This window comes from Leptopilina heterotoma, unplaced genomic scaffold (genome assembly GCF_015476425.1).
Source record: "Leptopilina heterotoma isolate Lh14 unplaced genomic scaffold, ASM1547642v1 Lhet_177, whole genome shotgun sequence".
In the NCBI taxonomy this organism is placed as follows: Eukaryota; Metazoa; Arthropoda; class Insecta; order Hymenoptera; family Figitidae; genus Leptopilina; species Leptopilina heterotoma.
The window spans coordinates 1,514,041-1,537,394 of record NW_025110893.1 but is presented as its reverse complement, the minus strand read 5'-3'; the positions used below and the strand labels follow the sequence as shown (position 1 = coordinate 1,537,394).

At 23.7% G+C, this 23,354-nt stretch overlaps 1 protein-coding gene across 6 annotated transcripts in view; it reads left to right on the top strand.

The window, feature by feature from the left end:
• LOC122499888 (E3 ubiquitin-protein ligase TRIP12) overlaps positions 1-23,235 on the top strand; it is a 45,880-nt gene extending 22,645 nt beyond the window's left edge. For 5 of the 6 annotated variants that reach the window (XM_043608462.1, XM_043608460.1, XM_043608464.1 and 2 more), the window contains 15 exons: positions 990-2,032; positions 4,032-4,204; positions 4,887-5,284; positions 7,469-7,706; positions 7,972-8,377; positions 9,873-10,061; positions 10,424-10,609; positions 10,894-11,085; positions 11,166-11,359; positions 11,654-12,076; positions 14,901-15,153; positions 15,439-15,678; positions 20,148-20,477; positions 20,770-21,088; positions 21,279-23,235. In XM_043608462.1, the coding sequence (XP_043464397.1) occupies positions 990-2,032; positions 4,032-4,204; positions 4,887-5,284; positions 7,469-7,706; positions 7,972-8,377; positions 9,873-10,061; positions 10,424-10,609; positions 10,894-11,085; positions 11,166-11,359; positions 11,654-12,076; positions 14,901-15,153; positions 15,439-15,678; positions 20,148-20,477; positions 20,770-21,088; positions 21,279-21,475 (4,781 nt within the window). In that variant the 3' untranslated portion in view covers positions 21,476-23,235. The remainder of the gene's footprint in view (positions 1-989; positions 2,033-4,031; positions 4,205-4,886; positions 5,285-7,468; positions 7,707-7,971; positions 8,378-9,872; positions 10,062-10,423; positions 10,610-10,893; positions 11,086-11,165; positions 11,360-11,653; positions 12,077-14,900; positions 15,154-15,438; positions 15,679-20,147; positions 20,478-20,769; positions 21,089-21,278) is intronic. The other variant, XM_043608463.1, reaches the window with a different exon arrangement.
• The last annotated feature ends 119 nt before the right edge of the window (positions 23,236-23,354 follow it).

The window sequence follows — 23,354 nt, the reverse complement described above, 5'->3', positions numbered from 1 at the left end:
TTATAAAATTTTAATTAAAAATTCTGAAGAAGTTTTTTTAAAAACTTTGTATTCACATTTCTTTTTAAATATTCAAATCTTTGGGTTCAACTTTAATTAACAATTTTTCGAATAATTGAAATTATTATAATTGATTATTATTGTTGAGCTTTCTTTTTTTCCTTTAAATAATTTGAATTCTCTAAAATTTCTTAATAATTATTAAAAACAACTAATTCAGAGAGGAATGTCAGTTAAAAATTAATCTAAATAATTATATTGAAATGTTGAAGTTACGGTATCAATTTTTCTAAAATGTTCGAATAATTTTACAAATTAAGATTTTCAAGGTTATATGTATTAGAAATATTTTCTTGTGTATCTGATCATTTTTAGAGTGAATTAAAATATTCTCCAGGGTAAGAGAAAAGTCAAAATTCTTTCTGGATGTCAGAGAAAAACAAAATCAAATTTTTGTGCCAACCCTGAAACGTTCAAATGAACGAAATATTTTTCTTCTACAAATATTTTCAAAAATTATTGACTTCAATAAAAAAGAAAATTACAGTAAATTATTTTCAAAGATTGTAAATTGTCATCTTCTCGTTACCTATTACATTCTCACAAAAAATTAGAAGGTCTTGGATTTTTGTTAGAAAACAATTCACCGTTTTATCTGTTTAAAAAAAAAAGTTCTGTGATTCCTGAAATTCTAAATTAAAAGAAAGTCAAAAATTTGTTAGACTAAAATAATTTAATTTTATTTGTTTCAAAGAGGAAAAAGATTCCTGAAATTCTAAATTAAAAGAAAGAAGAAAAATTTGTTAGAAAATAATTTAGTTTTACCTGCTAAAAAAAAAGAAAAATGGTTCCTGAAATTCTAAACTAAAAGAAAGAAGAAAAAAAATGTAAATTGGAGGGAATTGTGAATATTTTTAATCCCGTAGCAACTCTGTATATGAATTATAATATTTAGAAATTAATTTGTATTTTTTGATATTGTTTTTCAGCTGCGAAAGCACAACAGCTCCTCGCGGGATTACAAGCCGTTGACGATGAGGGCGAACAACTTCAGGCTGTAATTGGAATGGGAGAAATTCTCGTGATGGGCAATGAAGATACACTACCTGGTTTCCCAGTGAAACAAGTTGTTGCCGCACTGATAAATCTCCTCGGTATTGAGCACAATTTTGTGATAATGACACACGCGTGCCGTGCATTGACATACATGATGGAGGCATTGCCACGTTCATCAACAGTTGTCGTTGATGCGGTACCAGTTTTCCTTCAAAAACTCGAATCAATCGAATGTATGGACGTTGCCGAACAATGTCTCACTGCACTCGCAATGTTATCACGTCGACATAGCAAAACAATTCTTCACGCTGGCGGTGTATCGGCATGTTTAAAATTTGTCGATTTCTTTAATATCACCGCTCAACGTGCGGCATTAACAATAACAGCAAATTGCTGTCAAAATTTACATCCCGATGATTTTCATCTTGTTGCCGAAAGTCTACCTTTGTTGACAAGTAGACTCGCGAATCAAGATAAAAAAAGTGTCGAATGCGTTTGTCAAGCTTTCAGTAGATTGGTGGATAGTTTTCAGCATGATCAAACGATGCTTCATAAAATTGTCAACGCTGAGTTATTACAGAATTTACAACAATTGCTCATGATAACACCACCTGTTAATAGTATTGGAAATTTCATAACTGTTTTAAGAATGCTTTCGGCAATATCAAATCGTTGTCCCGATTTGGCGCAATTACTTCTTCAGCAAAATATTGCTTTCACCCTCAGCTATCTTCTCACTGGCTCTTTGGAAGTGAAGACAGAGGATGTGGAACTTGTTTCACGCTCGCCGCAGGAATGGTTTGAGATTACTTGTCTCATTGAGGAATTAATGCCACCATTACCCACTGACGGAATATTTAGTGTTAATAGTTTATTAGAACGGACAAATAATCAACAGGAGACTGTCCATTGGGAATGGCGAGATGAACGTCATTGCTTTCATCCGTTTAGCACAATTGATTCGCGCATCATCGAGGTAAATTTTTAGAGAAACAAAAATCTTTCTATATTAATAATCGTTGTATTCCGATAATCTATTCGAAGTTTGAAGTCAGTTCTTGTTTGCTTCTTTGTTTCCTAACTTTTTAAATATTTTTTCCTTTCAAATATTTTCAATTTTAAAATTAATGTATTAAAACTCATTTAATTCTTGCAACGAATTTTATCAAAAAATTTGAGAATAATTGAATTCCTTAGCAGAATTTTATTATTTATGAAAATAATCAAATTCTCGCGAAAAATTTTAAAACATCTTAATTAAATTCTTTTAAAGAATTTAATTTTTGAATTTTTCTAAAATTTTTCTAAAATCTTTGAATTTTTTTAAAATAATGGAGTTTCTTTAATAATTTTAATTGTAAATTTTTAAAGTACTTGAATTTTATGAACAATTTTTTTTAAGCTTTTAAAATAATCGTGTTTCTTTATAATTGAATTTTAACATTTAATTATTGAATTTTTATAAAATTTTAAGAAAATAATTAAATTCTTCTCAGAATTTTATTACAATTTTCTAAAATAATTTAATTCATTCAAGGAATTTTATTCAAAAATAGAAAATAATTAAATTCTTTCAAAGTATAATAGATTCTACAAAAGAATTTGACAATAATTGAATTCTTTCAAAAAATTTCTTTAATTTATTGAATATAATCGGTTTTCTAAATAATTGTAATTAATAATTTTACTTGTATTAAAATCTTATTAAAATTATTTATAGAAAATTTAACTACTTAAAATAATTTTATTAGAGTTTTTGTAAATAATTAAATCCTTTTGATGAATTTATTTGTGTTTTTTTAAATAATAGTTTTTTGAATAATTTTAATGAAAGATTTTTAAAAATAATTGAATTAAACAAAGAATTTTTTTTAACTTTTTAAAATAATCGTGTCTGTTAATAATTATAATGAAATATTTTATTTTTGAAACTTAATAAAATTGTTTAAAAAATAATTGAAATCCTCCGAAAAATTTTATTATTATTAATGAAAATAATTTAAATTTTCGAAAGAATTTTTTTTAATGAAGATAATTGATTCTTGCGAAGAATTGTATTAAAATTTTTAAAATAATTTAAATTCTTTGAAAAATTTTAGTATATATAGAAATACTCGAAATCTTGCAAAGATTTTTATTGAAATTTTTGAAAAATAATATAATTTTTGCTATAAATTTTACTTTGGAAGGATTTCTTGACAAGAATTTGTTTCAAATTTTTAAAAATAATCGAAATTCTGTAAAAAATTCAATTATTTATGAAAAAAATGGAAGAATAATTTAAATCCTAAGAAGAATTTTATTATTTAATTAAAATAATTTAAATTTTCCAAAGGATTTTTTTATGAAGATAATTGATTCTTGCGAAGATTTTTATTATAATTTTTGAAAATAATTGAAATTCTTTGAAAAATTTTAGTATTTATGAAAATATTTGAAATCCTGCAAAGATTTTTATTAAAATTTTTGAAAAATAATATAATTCTTTCAATGAAAATTTAAATTTTTTGGAGAAATTCAATTAAGATTGTATTAAAAGTAATTGAATTTTTAGGAAGAATTTTATTAAAATTTTAGAAAATATTATTGATAGTAATTGAATTTTTGCAAAGATTTTACTATTTTAAAAAATAATTGAATTGTTTCAAAGGATTTATTACAATTTTGTTGAAAATAATTGTATTTTTACAAAAAAAATTTATTATTTTTAAAAATAACTGAATTTTTCCGAAGAATATTATTATTTATGAAAATAATTGAAATCTTCCGAAGAATTATATTAAAATTTGCGAAAATATAAACAATAATAATTAATTATGCACTTAATAAGTGAATTTTTTCAATTTTGGTTATGAAATTATTCAAAAATTTATATTTGAAATTAAAGAATTTGGTAATTTGCATAATAATAAATATATGTAAATTTTGTTTATTATATATTACAGAAAGTTTTCAAAAATTCTCTTTGTTTATAGATGGCCTTCCAGAATGGAGAAGATGAAATTTGTTTGTCGACCTTAGGACGAACCTATACGATAGACTTGACTGTGATGAAACAAATAAATGAAGATATGGGAATGGCTAGAAGCATATTCCGTAGAGTTAACACTAATCCCACCGAGGGAAAAAGTCCAACCTGTTCATCGAGGTTTGTTTAATCTTTTCTTTTCTATTTTTCCTACATTAAAAAATTTAATCGTGTTTATCACAATTTTTGCAAGTCACGAAGAACTTTAAAAATTATGGAATTTCACTTTAGTTCATGAAATTATGGAAATTTTGAACTGCAGCAAAATTGTATAAAAATTACAAATTCGAATTTCTAGTAGGAACTGATTTTAAAATGAAATGAAATTAAAAATTTACTTCAAAATTAGTTTCAAGTCTGTGCGAAACTCAATTTAAAATTTACTTTACATTTAGTTTCGAGTCAGCGTGAAACTAAATTAAAAATTTACTTTACATTTAGTTTCGTGTCAGCGCGAAACTAAATTATAAATTTACTTTAAATTTAGTTTCGTGACAACTCGAAACTAAATTAACACACCGACTTTAGTTTCGCGCGAAACTTAAATATTTAATGTCAGTCACAAAATTCACACTAAACTTTCTAATCGCCACGAATTTTAATGCAAAACATTCTTTTATTTTTACTACTTTTGACAGTAATTAATTTTAAATAATTTAATTCTTGGAGAACTCTCATAAAATTACTACTTTTAAATTATTTAAAGAATAATTTTACTTAAATATTTCAAAATTTTATCAATTATTATTTGAAATAGAAATTTATTTTGATTTTAAACGTTCTTTAATTTTCTTTTTTACAGTATGGACGTGGTACCACCGGTGATTGAAACGAATGAATGGTTAGTGTCCTTCATTCGTACACTTTTTTCCGTTTTGTATGAAGTTTATAGTAGTTCGGCAGGACCTGCTGTTAAACATAAATGTTTAAGAGCTTTATTGCGTATGGTTTATTACGCGTCAACGGATCTTCTTAAAGAAGTATTAAAAAATCAAGTTGTCTCGTCACATATCGCTGGAATGTTGGCGTCACAAGATTTACGAATTGTCATTGGCGCATTACAAATGGCGAGTATTCTCATGAAAAGATTGCCACAAGTTTTTGGCGTGCATTTTCATCGCGAGGGAGTATTACATCAAGTGAGACAATTGGCCGATCCTGAAATTCCACTCGGCGTGTCGCCGCCTAAGTGCTCTTCTAGTGAGTTTATTATTTATTTATTTATTCAAATTTATAGAATAAAATTTATTTTTTTAGAATAGTTCCGTAAATTTGGTTCAAGTCCGTAAAAGTCAGTTTTTTTGAAAAAACGTCCGTAAAGTCCGTAATTTGATTGAAAAAGGACGAAAAGTACGTAAATTGTACGATATAATTTGGAGAATTTTAAAGAAATTCAATTATTTTCAAAAGTAATAAAATTTTATTCAAATTCGTCCAAAGAATTCAATTATTTAAAAATTTGTCGGTATAAATTATATAAATTCAATTATTTTCAACAGTTTCGATTAAATTCTTTTTAAAAAATTATTATTTTCCAATTTTTTTATAAAATTCCTTCAAAAAATCCAATAATTTTCAAAAATTCAGATAAAATTCTACGAAACAATTCAATTATTTTTGTAAATTAAAAAATTCTTCGCAAGAATTCAATTATTTTTATAAATAAGAAAATTCTTCGCAAGAATTAAAATAGTTTGATAAATAATAAAAAGTTTCGAAGGGATTCAATTAATTACAATATAATTTTAATAAAATTTCTCGAAAGAATACAATTATTTTTAAAAATATTATTTAAATTCAATTATTTTCAAGAGTTTTAATAAAAATTAAATTATTTTCAACAATTCTGATATAAAATGCTTCGAAACAATTCAATTATTTTTTTTAAATTGTCAAATTCTTGGCAAGAATTCAATTATTTTTGCAAATTATAAAATTCTTTTGAGAAATTAAAATTATTTTCAATACCATTTTGATTACATTTTCTCGAAAGAATTTTCAAGCATTGAAAAAAATGTTGATAAAATTCTTGAAATGAATTCAATTATTTTCAATTTTTTTTTATAAATACTTTACAAGAATTCAATGATTTTCAGTATATCGACAATTTAATTGTTTTTGAATAGAATTTTATTAAAACTTTTTTAAATAGGTAATTAATTCTCTGCGAAAAAATTTATTATTTCTACAAATAAATGAATTTTTGCAAAATTTTAAAAAATAAGTGAATTTTTGAGAAAAATTTTATAAAAAGTTAAATTGTATTTAAAATAACTGAATTTTTGAGAAAAATTTTATAAAAATTTAAATTGTATTTAAAATAACAATTTCAGTGAAAAATGTACTATTTATTGATATTATTGAATTCTTTCGAAGAATTTTAAAAAAATGTTTAAAAATAATTTAATTTCCCTGGAATTCAATTTAAAATTGTTTTTTTTAAATAATTAAATCCCAGCGAAAATTTCATAATTTTTAAAAATAATTGAATTTTTTCGGAGAATTTTTACAAAATTTTTAAAAATAATTGAAATTTTCGAGGATATCAATTAAAATTCTATTGAAAATAAGTGAAATCCTGATAAGAATTTTATTATATTTATATAAAAATAACTGAATTTTTTAAGAAGATTTTTATTATTTATAAATTGACTAAAGAATTTTATTACAATTATTGAAAATAATTGAATTCTTCATAAAATCCAATTATTTTCATAAATAATGAAACTCATCGCAGAATTTCAATTATTTTTAATACGATTTTAATTGAATTTTTCGGAAATTGTAATTATTCTTAAAAATTTTATTAAAATTTGTCAAAAGATTTCAATTATTTAAAAATTCGTTGATGAAATTCTTTATGAGAATGGAATTTTAAGAAACATTGAATTATTCAATAAATTATTTATTTTTGTAGTTAAATAATTGAATTCTAGTAGAATTTTCTAATAAAAATTGATTTAAAAATGAATTTTTTCGAAAATTAATTAATTTAAAGAAGAATTTTAGTTAAAAATTCTTGAAAATAATATTTGAATTGAAATGATGAAAATAATTTTAAAGAAGTACAATATTCTTAGAATATAAAATAATGATTTTATCAATTTGCCATCTTTTGTTTATTATAAATCATGAAGAAAGTCGATCACTCCGAGTCGAAACACTCCGAACTCGGAGTTATCGATATCTTCATGTTTTATAGTTATGGAAAAATTTAATTTATAGTTTTATATTTTTATTTAGTTTCATTTTCTTTATTAGAATCTTCTTATGATTTAAAAAGTACTTTATAAAGTTTTATTTACTTTTATTCATTGGAATTTTCTTGTTATTTAAAAGGTGCTTTATAAAGTTTTTAAAAAAAATTAAATTTTTTTGATGCAGGTACATCTTTGCCGAGTCCACAACCAGGACCGTCGAACACTCCTCTCTCGACAACTCCCCTTTCGTCAAGTAGCGCTACGTCCCCCATTGCTTCTCCCATTACAAATGGCAATATTCTATTTGGAACAATAGCTTCGAGCCAACTGAAACCAAATCTTACTGCCACTATGGAAACTCGTAGTCGAAGTGACTTAACAGTTAGCATCGATGATTCCAACACACCACCAAACGCTCATTTGTAAGTTTGTCTCTTTTTGTCTTGAAAACATTAATATTTTTAAATACAATTATTTTAAGAAATTTGAATTTTTAAAATTACAAATTTTAAATACAGGATTTAATTTTTAAAATTGAAAATTTTAAATTAAAGATTTAATTTTTAAAATTTTTAAATTTAAATAAAATATTAAATTCTGAAAATTGAAAATTAAAAAAAACAAAGATGATAGAATGGCAAAGAAAAAAAATGTCGGAAAATTAATACTTTGACGGAATTCTTTCAGAAGAATTGGAGACGTTTTGAAGAGGAAACGACAGAATAAGAAGAGTCGTTTCTCGCGATTGGGAAGTGGAACACCGCAACAGCCACAGCAACCTGAATCATTGTTCACTGGTTTTGCGCCAAAGAACAGTCGCTTTTTAGGCAATTTAAATCCAGCGCGATGGGGTAAAAAATCATCGTCATCAAGTTCGAGTAGTGATAAAAGAGACTCGAGTTCGTCCACTAATTTAGTGAAACCCCCAAGTAATCCCAGTTTAACAGGTGGAAATCGCGATAAAGCGAAGGCATGGGTTCGCGAGCAGGCCTCACAATTTTTAGCGAGATATCAAGACGATGCGCCATGTACTCATCCCGCTTTAACCGTTCTTGCCCGTCTCACATCCGCCATTCAACGTTTGCAATCGAGTGTAAGTCTCAAAAATTCATTTATTTACAAAGATAGAGTTCAATTTTTTTTAACTATTTATAATCTAGTGTTAGATCAAAATTTTTTTTAATTTATGAAGATTTTTTTGCAACTGTTTACAATCGAGTACAATATTATTTTCGACATTTCAATTTAATTATTTAGATGAATTTTTAATCAATTATTTATTTATTAGCAAATAATACGCGGGCGAAACGTGATATTCAATTTATTATTGTTATGCAACTTACAAAATTTTTTATTTTCAAATATAAATTTTTAAATACTTTCATAATCAAAATTTTTAAAATCCACTAATTAAGTACAAAATTAATTATTCTTGTTTATATTTTCGAAAATTTTAATAAAATTCTTCATAAGAATTCAATTATTTTTATAAATAGTACAATTTTTTTGCAAAAATTCAATTATTTTTAACATTTTCATAAAATTTTACACATCAAAAGAATTAAATTATTTTCTAAAATTTCAATAAATCCTTCTAAACAATTCAATTATTTTTTTAAATTGTAAAATCTTTGCAAAAATTCAATTATTTTCAATAAAATTTCGCGAAAGAATTTAATTTTTTTCTTAATTCGTAAAAAATTTTTTTAAAAGAATACAATTATTTTCTAAAATTTTAATAAATCCTTCGAAACAGTTCAATTATTTTTATAAATAGTAAAATTCTTCGTAATAGTTCAATTATTTTTATAAATTGTAAAATTCTTTGCAGAAATTCAATTCTTTTCAAAACAATTTTAATAGAATTCCTTGAAAGAATTTAATTATTTTTAAATACGTACAGAAAATTCATTTATTTCCTAAAATTTTAATAAATCCTTCGGAAAAATTCAGTTATTTTTATAAATAGTACAAATCTTCACGAGAATTTAATTATTTTCATCATAAATAAAAAACTTTCAAAAAATTTTTAAAAATAAATGAATCCTTTCGTGAATTTTTATTAAAATGGTTTTGAAAATAACTGAACTCTTGAGAAGAATTTTACTATTTATACAAATAATTGAATTTTTCACAAAAAAAAAAGTTTTTATTTATTAGAAAAATTTAATTTTTCCAAAAATTTTATTATAATTTTTTAAAAATAGATGAATTCTTCATAAAAATTTTTAGAAATAATTGAATTCTTGTGAAGAATTTTACTATTTATAAAAATGAATGAATTCTTATGAAGAATTTTACTATTTATAAAAATAATTTAATTCTTCCAAAGAATGTTTTTATTTATGTTAAAAATTGAATTCTTGCAAAAATTTTATTAAAATTTTTTGAAAATAATTGAATTCTTTAGAAATTTTTTAAAAATTATTGAATTTATGGAAAAAATTGGATTATTTATAAAAATAATGGAATTCTTCCAAAGAATATTATTTATGAGAATAATTAAATTCTTGCGAAGAATTTCATTAAAATTTTTGAAAGTAAGGAAAAAATTATTTTAGTAAAATAATTCTCTTGCTTTTTAACAGGCGAAGGAAGAAATGTTTTCAGCGTTGACGGAACTTCGAGACATTGTTTTAGAGAATGATATTTCCCCGTTCGAAATGAATTTCAGTGGCCTCATTAAAGCTTTGTTGAACTACCTCACAACAAACGACGCTCCTGGAAATAGATACGATCGACTTCGCATGTTCTGGAAACTTTTTGCTGAGTCGACTGTAAGATTTAGTTATTACTTTTTTTTCTCATTTTTAAAAATATTTTTCTCGCTATTTTTAATTTTGCTATTGCATAATAATTGAATTAGAACCTGCCATTTTTTTTTAAATAAAATAAATTTTATTGAATATGTAAATATTTAATGAAATTTATTAAAATCATATATTAATCAAATACGTACAATGAAATTATTAATTTCTTTAAAATTAATTTATTATGAATAATTATAATTTTGTAATGAAATTTAATGCGGAGAATTAAAATTTAATGTTTAATGCATTTAATAATTTTAAAAAAATTTTTATATTGACTAAAATTGTAAAATATCAATTGTTTAAAAAAATGAAACATAATTTCACAGGTTCAGCAGGAAAACAATTTGATGGATTTAAATCCCGGAGCATTCGGTGCTTTAGTCATGAAACTGAATAGCTGTGTTGCGCAATTGGAACAATTTCCAGTTAAAGTCCACGACTTACCAGCTGGTTCTGGAGCTGGAAGGGGCAGTGTAAGTGCCCTAAAGTTTTTCAACACGCATCAGCTTAAGGTAATTATTTGTTTCTACAAAACTATTTTTAGAAATCGAAATATTGATATATTTTAATTACAATTTAATTACTGAAATCTTGAAATCTTTTCATCATAATTTATTTATGAAAATATTTAAATATTTCGTTTTAATTTATTTTTTGAAATATTCAAAGATTTTAATTATAATTTATTTATTGAAATATTGTTTTTATAATTTAGTTAAAGGAAATATTGAAATTTAATTATAATGAAATTATTAAAATAGTGAAACAATGTATTTATTTTTAAAAAAAATTCTAGTGCAATCTCGTGCGACATCCGGACTGTAATAGTATGAAACAGTGCAAAGGAGGTCCAGTTAAAGTAGATCCTCTTGCTCTTGTACAAACAATAGAACACTATCTTATGTTGCCAAAGTGTGAAAAAATAAGAGACGCTGAGTCAATGGCGAGCGAGGAAGAAAATAGCGAAGAAGATGCAGACGATCGTTTGGTAATTTAGAATTTAAAAAAAGAAATAGTAGTAGTAGTAGAGTAGGTTTGAAAAATTAAATTTTGAATTTTCCTTTTTAGCCTAATCAAAATTCGGGTAAACACAAAATCGAATTACTCATTGGAAATGAAGTTTTACCATTCGATATGACTGTTTATCAAGCTGTTAGACAATTTGGTTGTGCCGGAAATGATCATTCCGAAGCTGACGCCGACAGTGAACCGCCTCTAGGTCAAGACGCTGTTTGGATGCAAACGCACACAATTTATTACAGGTAAAAAAGCAATTCTCTTCTTTTGTAATTAACTTTTTTTAATTTTAATCGATTAACGAATGCGAAGCCTGAAATTTTAATACTAATTACTAATTAGTAGAATCAATTATAAATAATTAAATTTCAGTCAAATCTCTTTATTTAAATAACTAACATTTTAACACTTAATTGTCTTTACATATTATTTTTATTGTCAAGACAATTAGTCTTAATTATAAAAATATTCTTTTAGCATTATACTACAAAATAATTAAAAAAGAAAACGGTTTTAACAAAAAGTAAATATTATTTCAGACGCATTAATAAAGATGAAAATTCAACATCACCAAAACCGGGTTCGAGCTCTCAATTGAGCAGTCGAAAGGGAAAAGGTAAAAGTACAAAAATCAGCTCAAAGAGAAAAGAGGACAGCCTCTGGCAAGATGGAACTATACCGACGCAAGTTTGTCCTCTAGCTCCATATCTTTCTCCAACTTTACCCCCACTCGTGACGATCTCAGACGCATCATTAGATGGACTTTGCCTACTGAGACTCCTTCATGCTCTCAATAGACATTGGGGTGTTCTCTTTCCACATTTAAAGAGTACAAGCCTCTTATCATCGCAAGACTTTATCAATAATAAAATTGCCGCTAAAGCAAGTCGTCAACTTCAAGATCCCCTCGTCATTGTCACTGGAAGTCTACCCTCTTGGCTACAGCAAATCGCTACCGTTTGGTGAGTGTCAACTTTGATAATTGAATTCAAATTTTATTTAGAACAAAAAAACAATGGTTTCTTGAATAATTGCATTGCATAAATAGTCAAATTTTCACCAAAATGCTAATTTAATTAACAACTTTTTGGGATTTTTGTTTTTAATTAATTAACAACTGTTTATTTATTTGATTAATTTAGTTAATAACTATTCATTAATTTGGTCAATTTGATTAGTTAATAATTAGTTAATTAGTTAATAATTTGACAAGTTAATTTGTTTACTTTAACTAATAACTTAAATAATTTGGTTACTTTAATTAAAAACTTTTAATTAATACGAATTATTTTATTAATAGCTGTTCATTAATTTGGTTAATTTAAATAACTGTAAGTTAATTTGGTTGATTTAATTTACAACTATGAATCAATTCGGTTATTTTGATTAATAAATGGTAATCGATTTGGTTAATTTAATCGATAACTATTACAGGGTTGCCACAGATCAGGTAATTCAGAGAAAAACTATTAAATTACCACGAATCTTAATACAAAACCTTCAATTTTTTCTATTTCTGACAATAATATCTTTTTAAATAACTTAATTCTTGAAGAACTATATCATAATATTTTTATTTATAAATTATTTAATGAATAATTTTACTTAAATATTTCAAAATTAGTTGAATCTTAAAATGATTGCGTTTACAATTTTCATAAATAAAATAATTTTAAAAGGTTTTAATATGTAATTTTAGAAAATTTCAATTTTTAATAAATTTAATTAGAAATTTTAAAGAACTGATTTTTTTGAAAAATTTTAATAATTCAATATCTTTTCAAAATTAGTTGAATTTTTTAATATATAATTGTGACGCTCCACGAGAAAAGGGACCTTATGACAAGAGTAAATAAGGTCCCTTTTCTTGTGGAGCGTCACAATTAACTAATTATAAACATTTTTAAAAATCGAAATTTGGATAAGTTACAAATTATTGTAGAAATTAAATTATTTTCAAAAGTGATAAACTACCTACTTCACATAAATTCAATTATGTTAACAAATTTTTAAAAATTCTCAATTATCTTTAAAAAATAATAAAATTCTTCTCCGAAATTCAATTATTTTCAAAAATTTGAATAAAATTGTAGGCAAAATTCACAGGGATTCAAGTATTTTAATTTTTATAAATAATAAAATTCTTTTTAGGAATTAAATTATTTTCATAAATATAATAATAAATAGATGAATTTCAAAAGGTTTAAATTTAAAATTTTATAAAACTTTAATTTTAAATAAAATAAAATAGAAATTTTAAAGAACTTAGATTATTAAAAAATTTTAATACGTACAATTCAAATTCTTCGGAAACTAGTTACAATTTTCTAATATATATTTAATTAATTATTTAAAAAAATTAAATTGAAGGAGACGTTAGAATTGAATGCAGAAATTCAATTAATTTCAAAAATAATAAAATTTTTCACAAAAATTCAATTACGTTCAAAAATTTTAATAAAATTCTTGGCAAAATTTCAATTATTTTCAAAAATTTTCCTGAATTCAATGATTTTTAATATTTACTATTTTATTAATGTTTTTCAAAAGAATTCAATTATTTAAAGAAAATTTTAATAAAATTCTGTGCAATAATTAAATTATTTTCATAAATATAATAAAACTCATCGCAGAATTTGAATTATTTTTATTATAATTTTTAATCAAATTCATCGAAAAATGTAATTATTCTTAAAAATTTTATTAAAATTCGTCATAAGAATTCAATATTTAAAAAAAAACACTAAAAAATTAAATTTTTAAGAAGTTACAAATGATTACAGAAATTCATTTATTTTCCAAAATAATAAAATTATTCGCAAAAACTCAATTATGCTGAATTTTTTTTTTTAATTCTTGACAAAATTTCAATTATCTTTATAAATAATAAAATTCTTTTCCGAAATTCAATTATTTTCATAAATTTTACTAAAATTATTTGCTAAATTTCAATTATTTTCAAAAATTTTCCTCAATTCGCAATGATTCTCAAATTTCTTCGCAGTAATTGAAATATTTTTATAAATAATAACATTTTTTACAGAGATTCATTCATTTATTTATTTTCATAAAAATAAAATTCTTCTTAGAAATTCAATTATTTTCATAAATTCCAAAACTCATCGCAGAATTTAAATTATTTTGAATATTTAAATAATTAAATTCTTGTAGAATTTTCTAATAAAAATTGATTTTAAAATGAATTTCAGTTAAAATTTTAGATAATAATTGAATATTAGAAGCTTTAGCATGAATTTTTAGTACCTTATAATTGAATTTTGAAAAAGTTGGTGTAACAATATTCTTATAATGTAAAATAATCATTTTCTCACTCAGTTATCTTTAATTATAATAAAACATGAAAAAATTGTTTACTCCGAGTCTTCGATCATTTTCTTCATGTTTTATTATATTATTCTTCTAAGTTGTTGGATATCAAAAAGGTTTGAATTAGAAATTTTGTGAATCTTATTTTGTATGGAAAAATAGTATAATGATTAAATATTTATTTAAAAAAGAAATTATTGTTTTCGAATAATTTTGCAATTAAGAAACTTCGTAAATAAATATAATAGAATAGTTTTTTGTGTATCTAATAATTTTGAGAGTGAATCAAGATATTCTTTACGGTCAAAGGAAAAAGTCAAAAATTTTGTCTGGAAATCGGAAAAATAAATTAAAATTTTTTTGGCAACCCTGTTATTAATTAGCAGTGAAAATTTTGTCAATTGTTGTTTGAACTAATCGAAAGAAAATGTCTTTAATTAAATGACTTTGATTTTTCAGTCCATTCCTGTTTCCGTTTGATACGAGGCAACTTTTACTGTACGTAACGTCCTTTGATCGCGATCGAGCGCTTCAACGTCTTCTAGACTCCGCCCCTGAAATTACAGGACCTGATAGTCAAGAACGCGTTACTCCACGCTTACAAAGAAACAAAAAACGAATATCGAGAACTGATATCTTAAAAGAAGCTGAACGAATCGTTCAAGAGGTTGGATCAAGCAAAGCACTTCTTGAAGTTGAATACGAAAATGAGGTACAGTGATTATTTGAAAAAAAAATTTAATTTAATTTAATTAAGAAACAAAAAATTATAATAATTAGAAGAATTAGAATAAATTTTTATAATTTGATTATAGTAATAATTAGAAAAAATTAACTATTTAATGAATGATTTAATTGATAAGAATGAATTATTTTCTAATTAGAATAATATAGTTGATAAACATCAATCGTTTATTAATTTCGTTATTCATTAATTAACAATAAAATTGATTAATCGAGAACTATAAGTAATTTGGTAATTTATTTTTAATTGTAGGTTGGATCTGGCTTAGGGCCTACATTAGAGTTTTACGCACTCGTTTCTAAGGAACTACAACGCGGCGAACTTGAATTATGGCATGGAACTTCAAGTCACGATGGTTATATTAATAATCCTCAAGGTCTTTTCCCCTCACCGATACCATGGAACACGAGGGTTTCACAACTTGCAAAATTAAAAAGCAAATTCAAATTTCTTGGAAAATTCACTGCGAAAGCTATTTACGATTCGAGAATGGTGAGTTTTTCTTTTAATTTCTTTAGAGATGATAATTATATCAGGACTCGAACTAGGTCCGTAAATTTGGTTCAAGTCCGTAAAAGTCAGTTTTTTTGAAAAAAGGTCCGTAAAGTCCGTAATTTGATTCAGAAAAGACAAAAAGTTGGTAAATTGTACGATATAATTTGGAGAATTTTAAAGAAATTATAAGTGATTGCAGAAATTCAATTATGTTCAAAAATTTTTTTAAATTTTTGTCAAAATTTCAATTATCTTTAAAAATAATTAAATTCTTCTCCGAAATTTAATTATTTTCAAAAATGTTAATAAAATTCTCAGCAAAATTTCGATTATTTTCAAAAATTTTACTCAATTCAATGATTTTTAATATCTACTATTTTAATAAAATTTTCCAAAAAAATTCAATTCATTAAAAAAAAATGTAATAAAACTATTCGCAAACATTTAATTATTTTCATTAAATAATAAAAATTTCACTGTAATTCAATTATTTACAAATTTTTTATAAATTTCTTTGAAATAATTCAATTAATTTCATAAATAATAAAATTTTTATAGAGATTCAATTATTTTCGTACATAATAAAATTCTTTTTAGGAACTCAATTATTTTCATAAATAATAAAACTCATTGCAGAATTTCAATTATTTTTAATACAATTTTAATCGAATTCCTCGAAAAATGTAATTATTCTTAATAATTTTATTCAAATTCGTCAAAAGAATTCAATTATTTAAAAATTTGTCGGTATAAACTATATAAATTCAATTATTTTCAACAATTTTGATAAAATTCTTTTTAAAAAATCATTATTTTCCAAATTTTTTATAAAATTCCTTCAAAAAATCCAAATATTTTCAAAAATTCAGATAAAATTCTTCGAAACAATTCAATTATTTTTATAAATTAAAAAATTCTTCGCAAGAATTCATTTATTTTTATAAATAAGAAAATTCTTCGCAAGAATTAAAATATTTTGATAAATAATAAAAAGTTTCGAAGGAATTCAATTAATTACAATATAATTTTTATAAAATTTCTCTAAAGAATAGAATTATTTTTAAAAACATTATTTAAATTCAATTATTTTCAAGAGTTTTAATAAAAATTCAATTATTTTCAACAATTCTGATATAAAATGCTTCGAAACAATTCAATTATTTTTTTTAAATTGTCAAATTTTTGGCAATAATTCAATTATTTTTGCAAATTATAAAATTATTTTGAGAAATTAAATTATTTTCAATACCATTTTGATTACATTTTCTCGAAAGAATTTTTAAGCATTGAAAAAAATGCTGATGAAATTCTTAAAATGAATTCAATTATTTTAAAATTTTTTTCATAAATGCTTTACAAGAATTCAATGATTTTCAGTATATCGACAATTTAATTATTTCTGAAAATAATTAAATTTTTTAATAGAATTTTATTAAAACTTTTTAAAATAATTAATTCTCTGCGAAAAAATTTATTATTTATAAAAATAATTGAATTTTGCAATTTTATAAAAATTTAAATTGTATTTAAAATAACTGAATTTCAGTGAAAAATTTACAATTTATTGATATTATTGAATTCTTTCGAAGAATTTAAAAAAATTTTTTAAAATAATTTAATTTCTTCCGAAATTTAATTTAAAATTGTTTTTTAAAATAATTGAATTTTTTTCGGAGAATTTTTACAAGATTTTTAAAAATAATTTAAATTTTCGAAGATATCAATTAAAATTGTATTGAAAATAAGTGAAATCCTGATAAGAATTTTATTATTTATATAAAAATAATTGAATTTTTTACGAAGATTTTTATTATTTATATATTGATTAAAGAATTTTATTACAATTATTGAAAATAATTGAATTCTTCATAAAATTCAATTATTTTCATAAAAAATAAAAGTCATCGCAGAATTTCAATTATTTTTAATACAATTTTAATCGAATTTTTCGGAAATTGTAATTATTCTTAAAAATTTTATTAAAATTTGTCAAAAGATTTCAATTATTTAAAAATTCGTTGATGAAATTCTTTATGAGAATGGAATTTTAAGAAACATTTAATTATTCAATAAATTATTTTTTTTTGTATTTAAATAATTAAATTCTATTAGAATTTTCTAATAAAAATTGATTTAAAAATGAATTTCAGTAAAAATTTTAGATAATAACTGAATATTAAAAGAAATATAGCTTGAAGTTTTAGAAATAATTGACAGGGTGTCTACTAACCGGGAATTCCGGGAAAACCGGGAAATAACCGGGAATTTTATTTGACCGGGAAAAACCGGGAATTAGCCGGGAATTTTATACCGAACCGGGAATTTTTTCACAAAAATTAAAAAAGTTTTATTATTTTAATTTGTTTTTAAAAAATCAATTTTTATTTCAATTTTTATAGATATATTTATACTGTTCTCTAAATTTAAGTTACTTAAAAATAATTAATTTGATGATAAAAAATCAGTTACCAATTCAAATATATTATGTAAATAAATTTTAAAAAAATTATGGAGTTAATAGAAATATTGTGAAATTCGACTGAAAATATGTAATTAAATTTGTTAAAGAAATTCATTAGAAACTTTTTAACAAATAGAATTTTCAAAGTATTTTAATTTAATAATTTATTAATAATTGAATATTATAAAGAGTAAAATTCTAATGTATTCATGTTTCTTACTGCGAAGATTAATAATTAAAATTTTTATTAGTTAATTTAAAAAAATATACATACTTAAAATTGTTTAATGAAATTGAACTTTCGCAAAATTTTTTTTAAATCTAAAAAATAAAATTGTTGTAATTTTTCAATTCTATTGTTTCAAGATAATTGAATTTTTCTAAACAAATCATTGAAATTTTTTTACTTTTTTTGAAAAATAATTGAATTTTTTGAAAGAATTTTATTTAAATTTTTCGAAAATAATCAAGGGAAGTTAGTGACCATAATTATAATTTTATTTTTAAAATTGTAAGTCCCTCTTACAGTTTTAAATCAATTTTTTGCTTCTAAAAATTATACTATTCTATTATTATTTAATAATTATAATTATTGAACTTCTCTTAAATTTTTATCATTTTAAATTTCTGAATGTTCAAATAAATGATATTTATTTATTTCTTGAGCAAATTAAATGTTTATTACATATTAAGTAAATAATTAATTATTGCTGCTTATTATTTTCAAAAATTTTAATAAAATTCTTCACAAAAATTAAATTATTTTCATAAATAATAGCATTTTTTGGAAGGATTCAATTATTTTTATAAATAGTAAAATTCTTTGCAGAAGTTCAATTATTATCAATGTAATTTTAATAAAATTGAAAAATCCAATTTTCAATTATAATTATAAAGAGACAAGATTATTTTTAAAAACTTGAAAAAATTCTTTGTTTAATTCAAGTATTTTCCAAGTTTTTAATTAAAATTATTGAAAAAAACATTATTTTCAGAAAATTTAATGATTTATTTATGTTTAAAATCAAATTTAAATTTACATTTGATAAGAAAAAAAAACCGGGAAAAAATTAGGATATAGCCGGGAAAAACCGGGAAATAACCGGGAATTTTGTTAAACGAAAATAGTAGACACCCTGAATTGAATTTTGAAATGAATTATTTTATCAAAGGGGACCGTTCAAAAAATACGTAACGCTATTTTTCGGAAATTTGGACCCCCCCCCCCCTCCCCCCATGTAACACAATATTGTATACATTAGCGCCATTTTTTCTGCTGACCGTAACAAACAGCTTGACCCCCCCCCTCCCCCAAAAAGCGTTACGTATTTTTTGAACGGCCCCAAGTGTATTTGAATCATTTTTTATATTATTTACAGTTTTTATTTACTAATATTTATTTAATTGAAGAATTTACGAATAATTGAAATTCGAAAAATTGAATACTGTAAACAAATGAATTTGAAAATTGTCAGGGAACTTTTTCGAAAATTAATTGATTTAAAGAAGAATTTTAGTTAAAAATTTTTGAAAATAATAATTGAATTGAAATAATGAAAATAATTTTGAAGAAGTACAATATTCTTATAATATAAAATAATGATTTTATCACTCGATCATCTTTAATTATTATAAAACATGAAGAAATCGATCACTCCGAGTCGAAGACTCGGAGTTATCGATATCTTCATGTTTTATAATTATGAAAATATTTAATTTATAGTTTTAAGTAAAATATTGTCTTATTTGACTCGGACTATTTATATTTTTGTCAGTAACTCGTCCGTGAATGGTCCCTAATTTTTCATTTTTTGTCCGTAAAGTCTTTATTTTTAAATACTTTCCCTTGTTCGAGCCCTATTATATTATAATTTTATTTATTTATTATAATTATACATTCTCCTGTCGCGTAAGTTTAGAAAGTATTCTATTTAGAATTTACAATAAATAATTTATTGAATGAATAAAATGTGAATTTAATTAATAATGAAAATTTGTTCTCTAGTTGGATTTACCGTTTAGCAAGAGTTTCTATCGCTGGCTCTTGTCTGAGGAACAATCATTGGGTCTACCGGATTTAGTTCATTTAGATGCAGATGTTTATCGTTCTCTAAGCAAGCTTCAAGAGGTTGTGAGACGAAGAGAAGCAATTGAACGGGATCCAAGTTTACGATCCAGCGAGAAAGCACAATTGATTGAAGCCCTAAGTTTAGACGGGTGTCGTATCTGTGATCTTGGTCTTGTTTGCGAATTGCCCGGTTATGAAAATATTGAACTCAGAAAAGGAGGAAGTGAAATTGCAGTCACTATTCACAATTTGGAGCAGTATATCAAGGTAATTGAGGGAATATTATTAATTATTTTATTAAAAGCACTTTCATATTTATTTTACTTAGAATTCTGTTCATTCTATTCATAAATAAATGAATTAATTATTGAAACTTAAATTCGAATCCTACGAAAATAAGTTAAATAGAAGAAAGTAAATTTAATTTAAATTCTAATCATCATAATTCTAAAAAATATTATATTAAAAAATTTTTTAGGTATTTTAATCACTGATTGTTTTAATTCTAAAGGAAAATTAATTTAGCATAAAATAATAACGAAACTATTTCTTTTTCCAGTTGGTAGTGCACTGGTTCTTATACGAAGGAGTCTTTAAACAAATGGAAGCATTCCGTGAAGGTTTTGAATCTGTCTTTCCTATTGGACATTTAAAACTTTTCTTCTCAGAAGAATTCGAGGCCGTCTTCTGCGGTCATGTGCAAAATGGAGGACGATGGGATGTGAGAACTTTACACGATTGTTGTCGGACCGATCATGGATATACACCCGATTCAAGAGCCATACAATTTTTGTTTGAGGTCATGTCTGAATATAACAGTGAAGAACAAAGACAATTTATTCAATTTGTCACTGGATCACCGAGATTGCCCGTTGGTGGTAAGTTGCAAATTTAATATTTATTTTTATTTATAATTAAAAGAAGAAAAATTTCATTATTAATTTTTTGTTCTATATCTTATTAAAAATTAAAATTCCTTTTTTTTACCTAATATTTAATGAGAAAATAATTTCTGCAATTGGATTAACAATGAATTAGCAATGAATTAACAAGATTATTTTTTTTCAGGTTTCAAAAGTTTAACTCCACCGTTAACGATAGTGAGAAAGACACTCGATCCTTCAATGAGAGCAGATGATTTCCTGCCATCAGTAATGACTTGCGTGAATTATTTAAAACTGCCAGATTACACGTCTCTTCGGATAATGCGCGACAAATTAAGGATAGCATCACACGAAGGACAGCATTCGTTCCATCTTTCATAGAAATTTTCATCATCAACAATAACAACAACAACAAGAAAATTTGTGACACGCCGAAGAATTCATCACTTTTTCGCGCGCCCTCCCCCCATTTTTCCGGTTCCGAAAATAACCAATAACACACACTCACAAACATATTGAATTCGATCTGACAATGATTAGAAGATTTATTATTATCATCATTTTTTTCATAAATTTTCCGATTTTTTTGCGATTCAATTTATTTTTCGTTTTGCTCTTCTTCAACATTTCAGTCGAATAAAATAAAAAAATAGTTTTTTTGATGTCGATTTCTCACGTCTAACTACTACTACAACCCCATTTCGATTTGGGCCAAGCTTTTCGAAAATAAATAAGGGTTTTTTCTTTTGTTCGTGATAATCTCAAAACTCTGAATTGTGCTTGTCGTTGTGGTCTGGTATTTGTCTTCGGTGTTTTTTTTTTTAGAAATTAATCGCAATTGAGAGACAGAATTTTGAAGACAATTGTAAATACCTAGAATTACGTCGAAGCAGTTTGATATACGCAAGTCTATATATAAATACTTTATATTACGATATAGTATGAATAAAAAGAAACAAAAATCAGTACTGCTTTAGAGATCGAGTTAAAAAAAGAGGAAAACAAAAAAAAACAGAAAAGGAAAAAAAACCCGAGGGCGTTTACCGTAAATATTAAGAGTAAATTTTATATCAGCGATGCTTTTGTCGCGTCGCCACGTGTCGCTTGATTTCTTGACTCATTAATCAAAGGTGGTCACATTTCAAGAAAATAGGACATGTACGGTCGACATGACCAAACTTCTATATATATATATATATACATATATACATATTAACGATAAACGGTAATAGATACGCGTCTCGTATTCATTTTTTTTTTCTTTCCCTAATTTTTTTTCGTTTTTTGTAATCGATCTCTTTGTGTTTCGTTGCTTCGCGTCATCGACGCACTTTAAAAAGTCGTGTGTACGACACTGTTCTCGTTTTCTTTTTTTTTCTTTTTTTTTTTTATTTTTAATCGATGTACCACGTTCAATTTATTATTTGATATTTCTATTCGTAGGTAAGATAGTCCAATTATCTCTAAGTTTAAGGGTACGGCCAATGCATCATTAGACTAAATTACAATCGAAAAATGATTGTCTCTTTATTTTAGATTTAAGACCATAAATTATTTTTATTTTTGAAACATTTTTTTTTTTGCATTTCGTTCAATGTATATTTTTTTAAAAGAGGAAAAAAAAGTCTCATACTTTATTTTTTCTTAAAAAATAATAATTCTAGAATTCATTTTTTGCTTCATTATTTTAAAATAGGAAAAAAGATTGTGGTGGTTTTAATCTTTTCGGTGAGTTTTGTTGAGTATTTAGTCTAATGATGAGCAAGGGTGTTTATTAAATTTGGCAATGTTAATATAATGAAAAACATGATATGTTATCCTTGTAGTCTTTTTAAAAAAAAGTGAATATATGATTGTTTTCTTTTTTTGTTTTTTTTTTAATTCATATTCGAAAAATTCGTGTTGAATCCAAGTTATTGTAAGGGATAATTAAAAAAAATTATTAAAAGCGGAAATTGGTGCAAGAGTCAAGTTGGAAGTTTTTGAGAGCTTGAGATTCGATCTGGAACCGCGTCATATTCGTATTATAAACAAGAGTTATATTTATATCGATCTTATTAGCATAAATTAATGAAGTTTATTTCAATTCGAAAAAAACACTGTTTCTTTGAAGTCCTTCAATAAACGCAGTCGTAACAAAATTTTTTGGATTTCATCTGGACCCAATCGAAAAATTGAAATATTTATTTATAATTTAAAAATGAGGTATAAATTATGATTTTTATTAAATTATTTTTTAAGTTCATTAAATTGCAGTTCA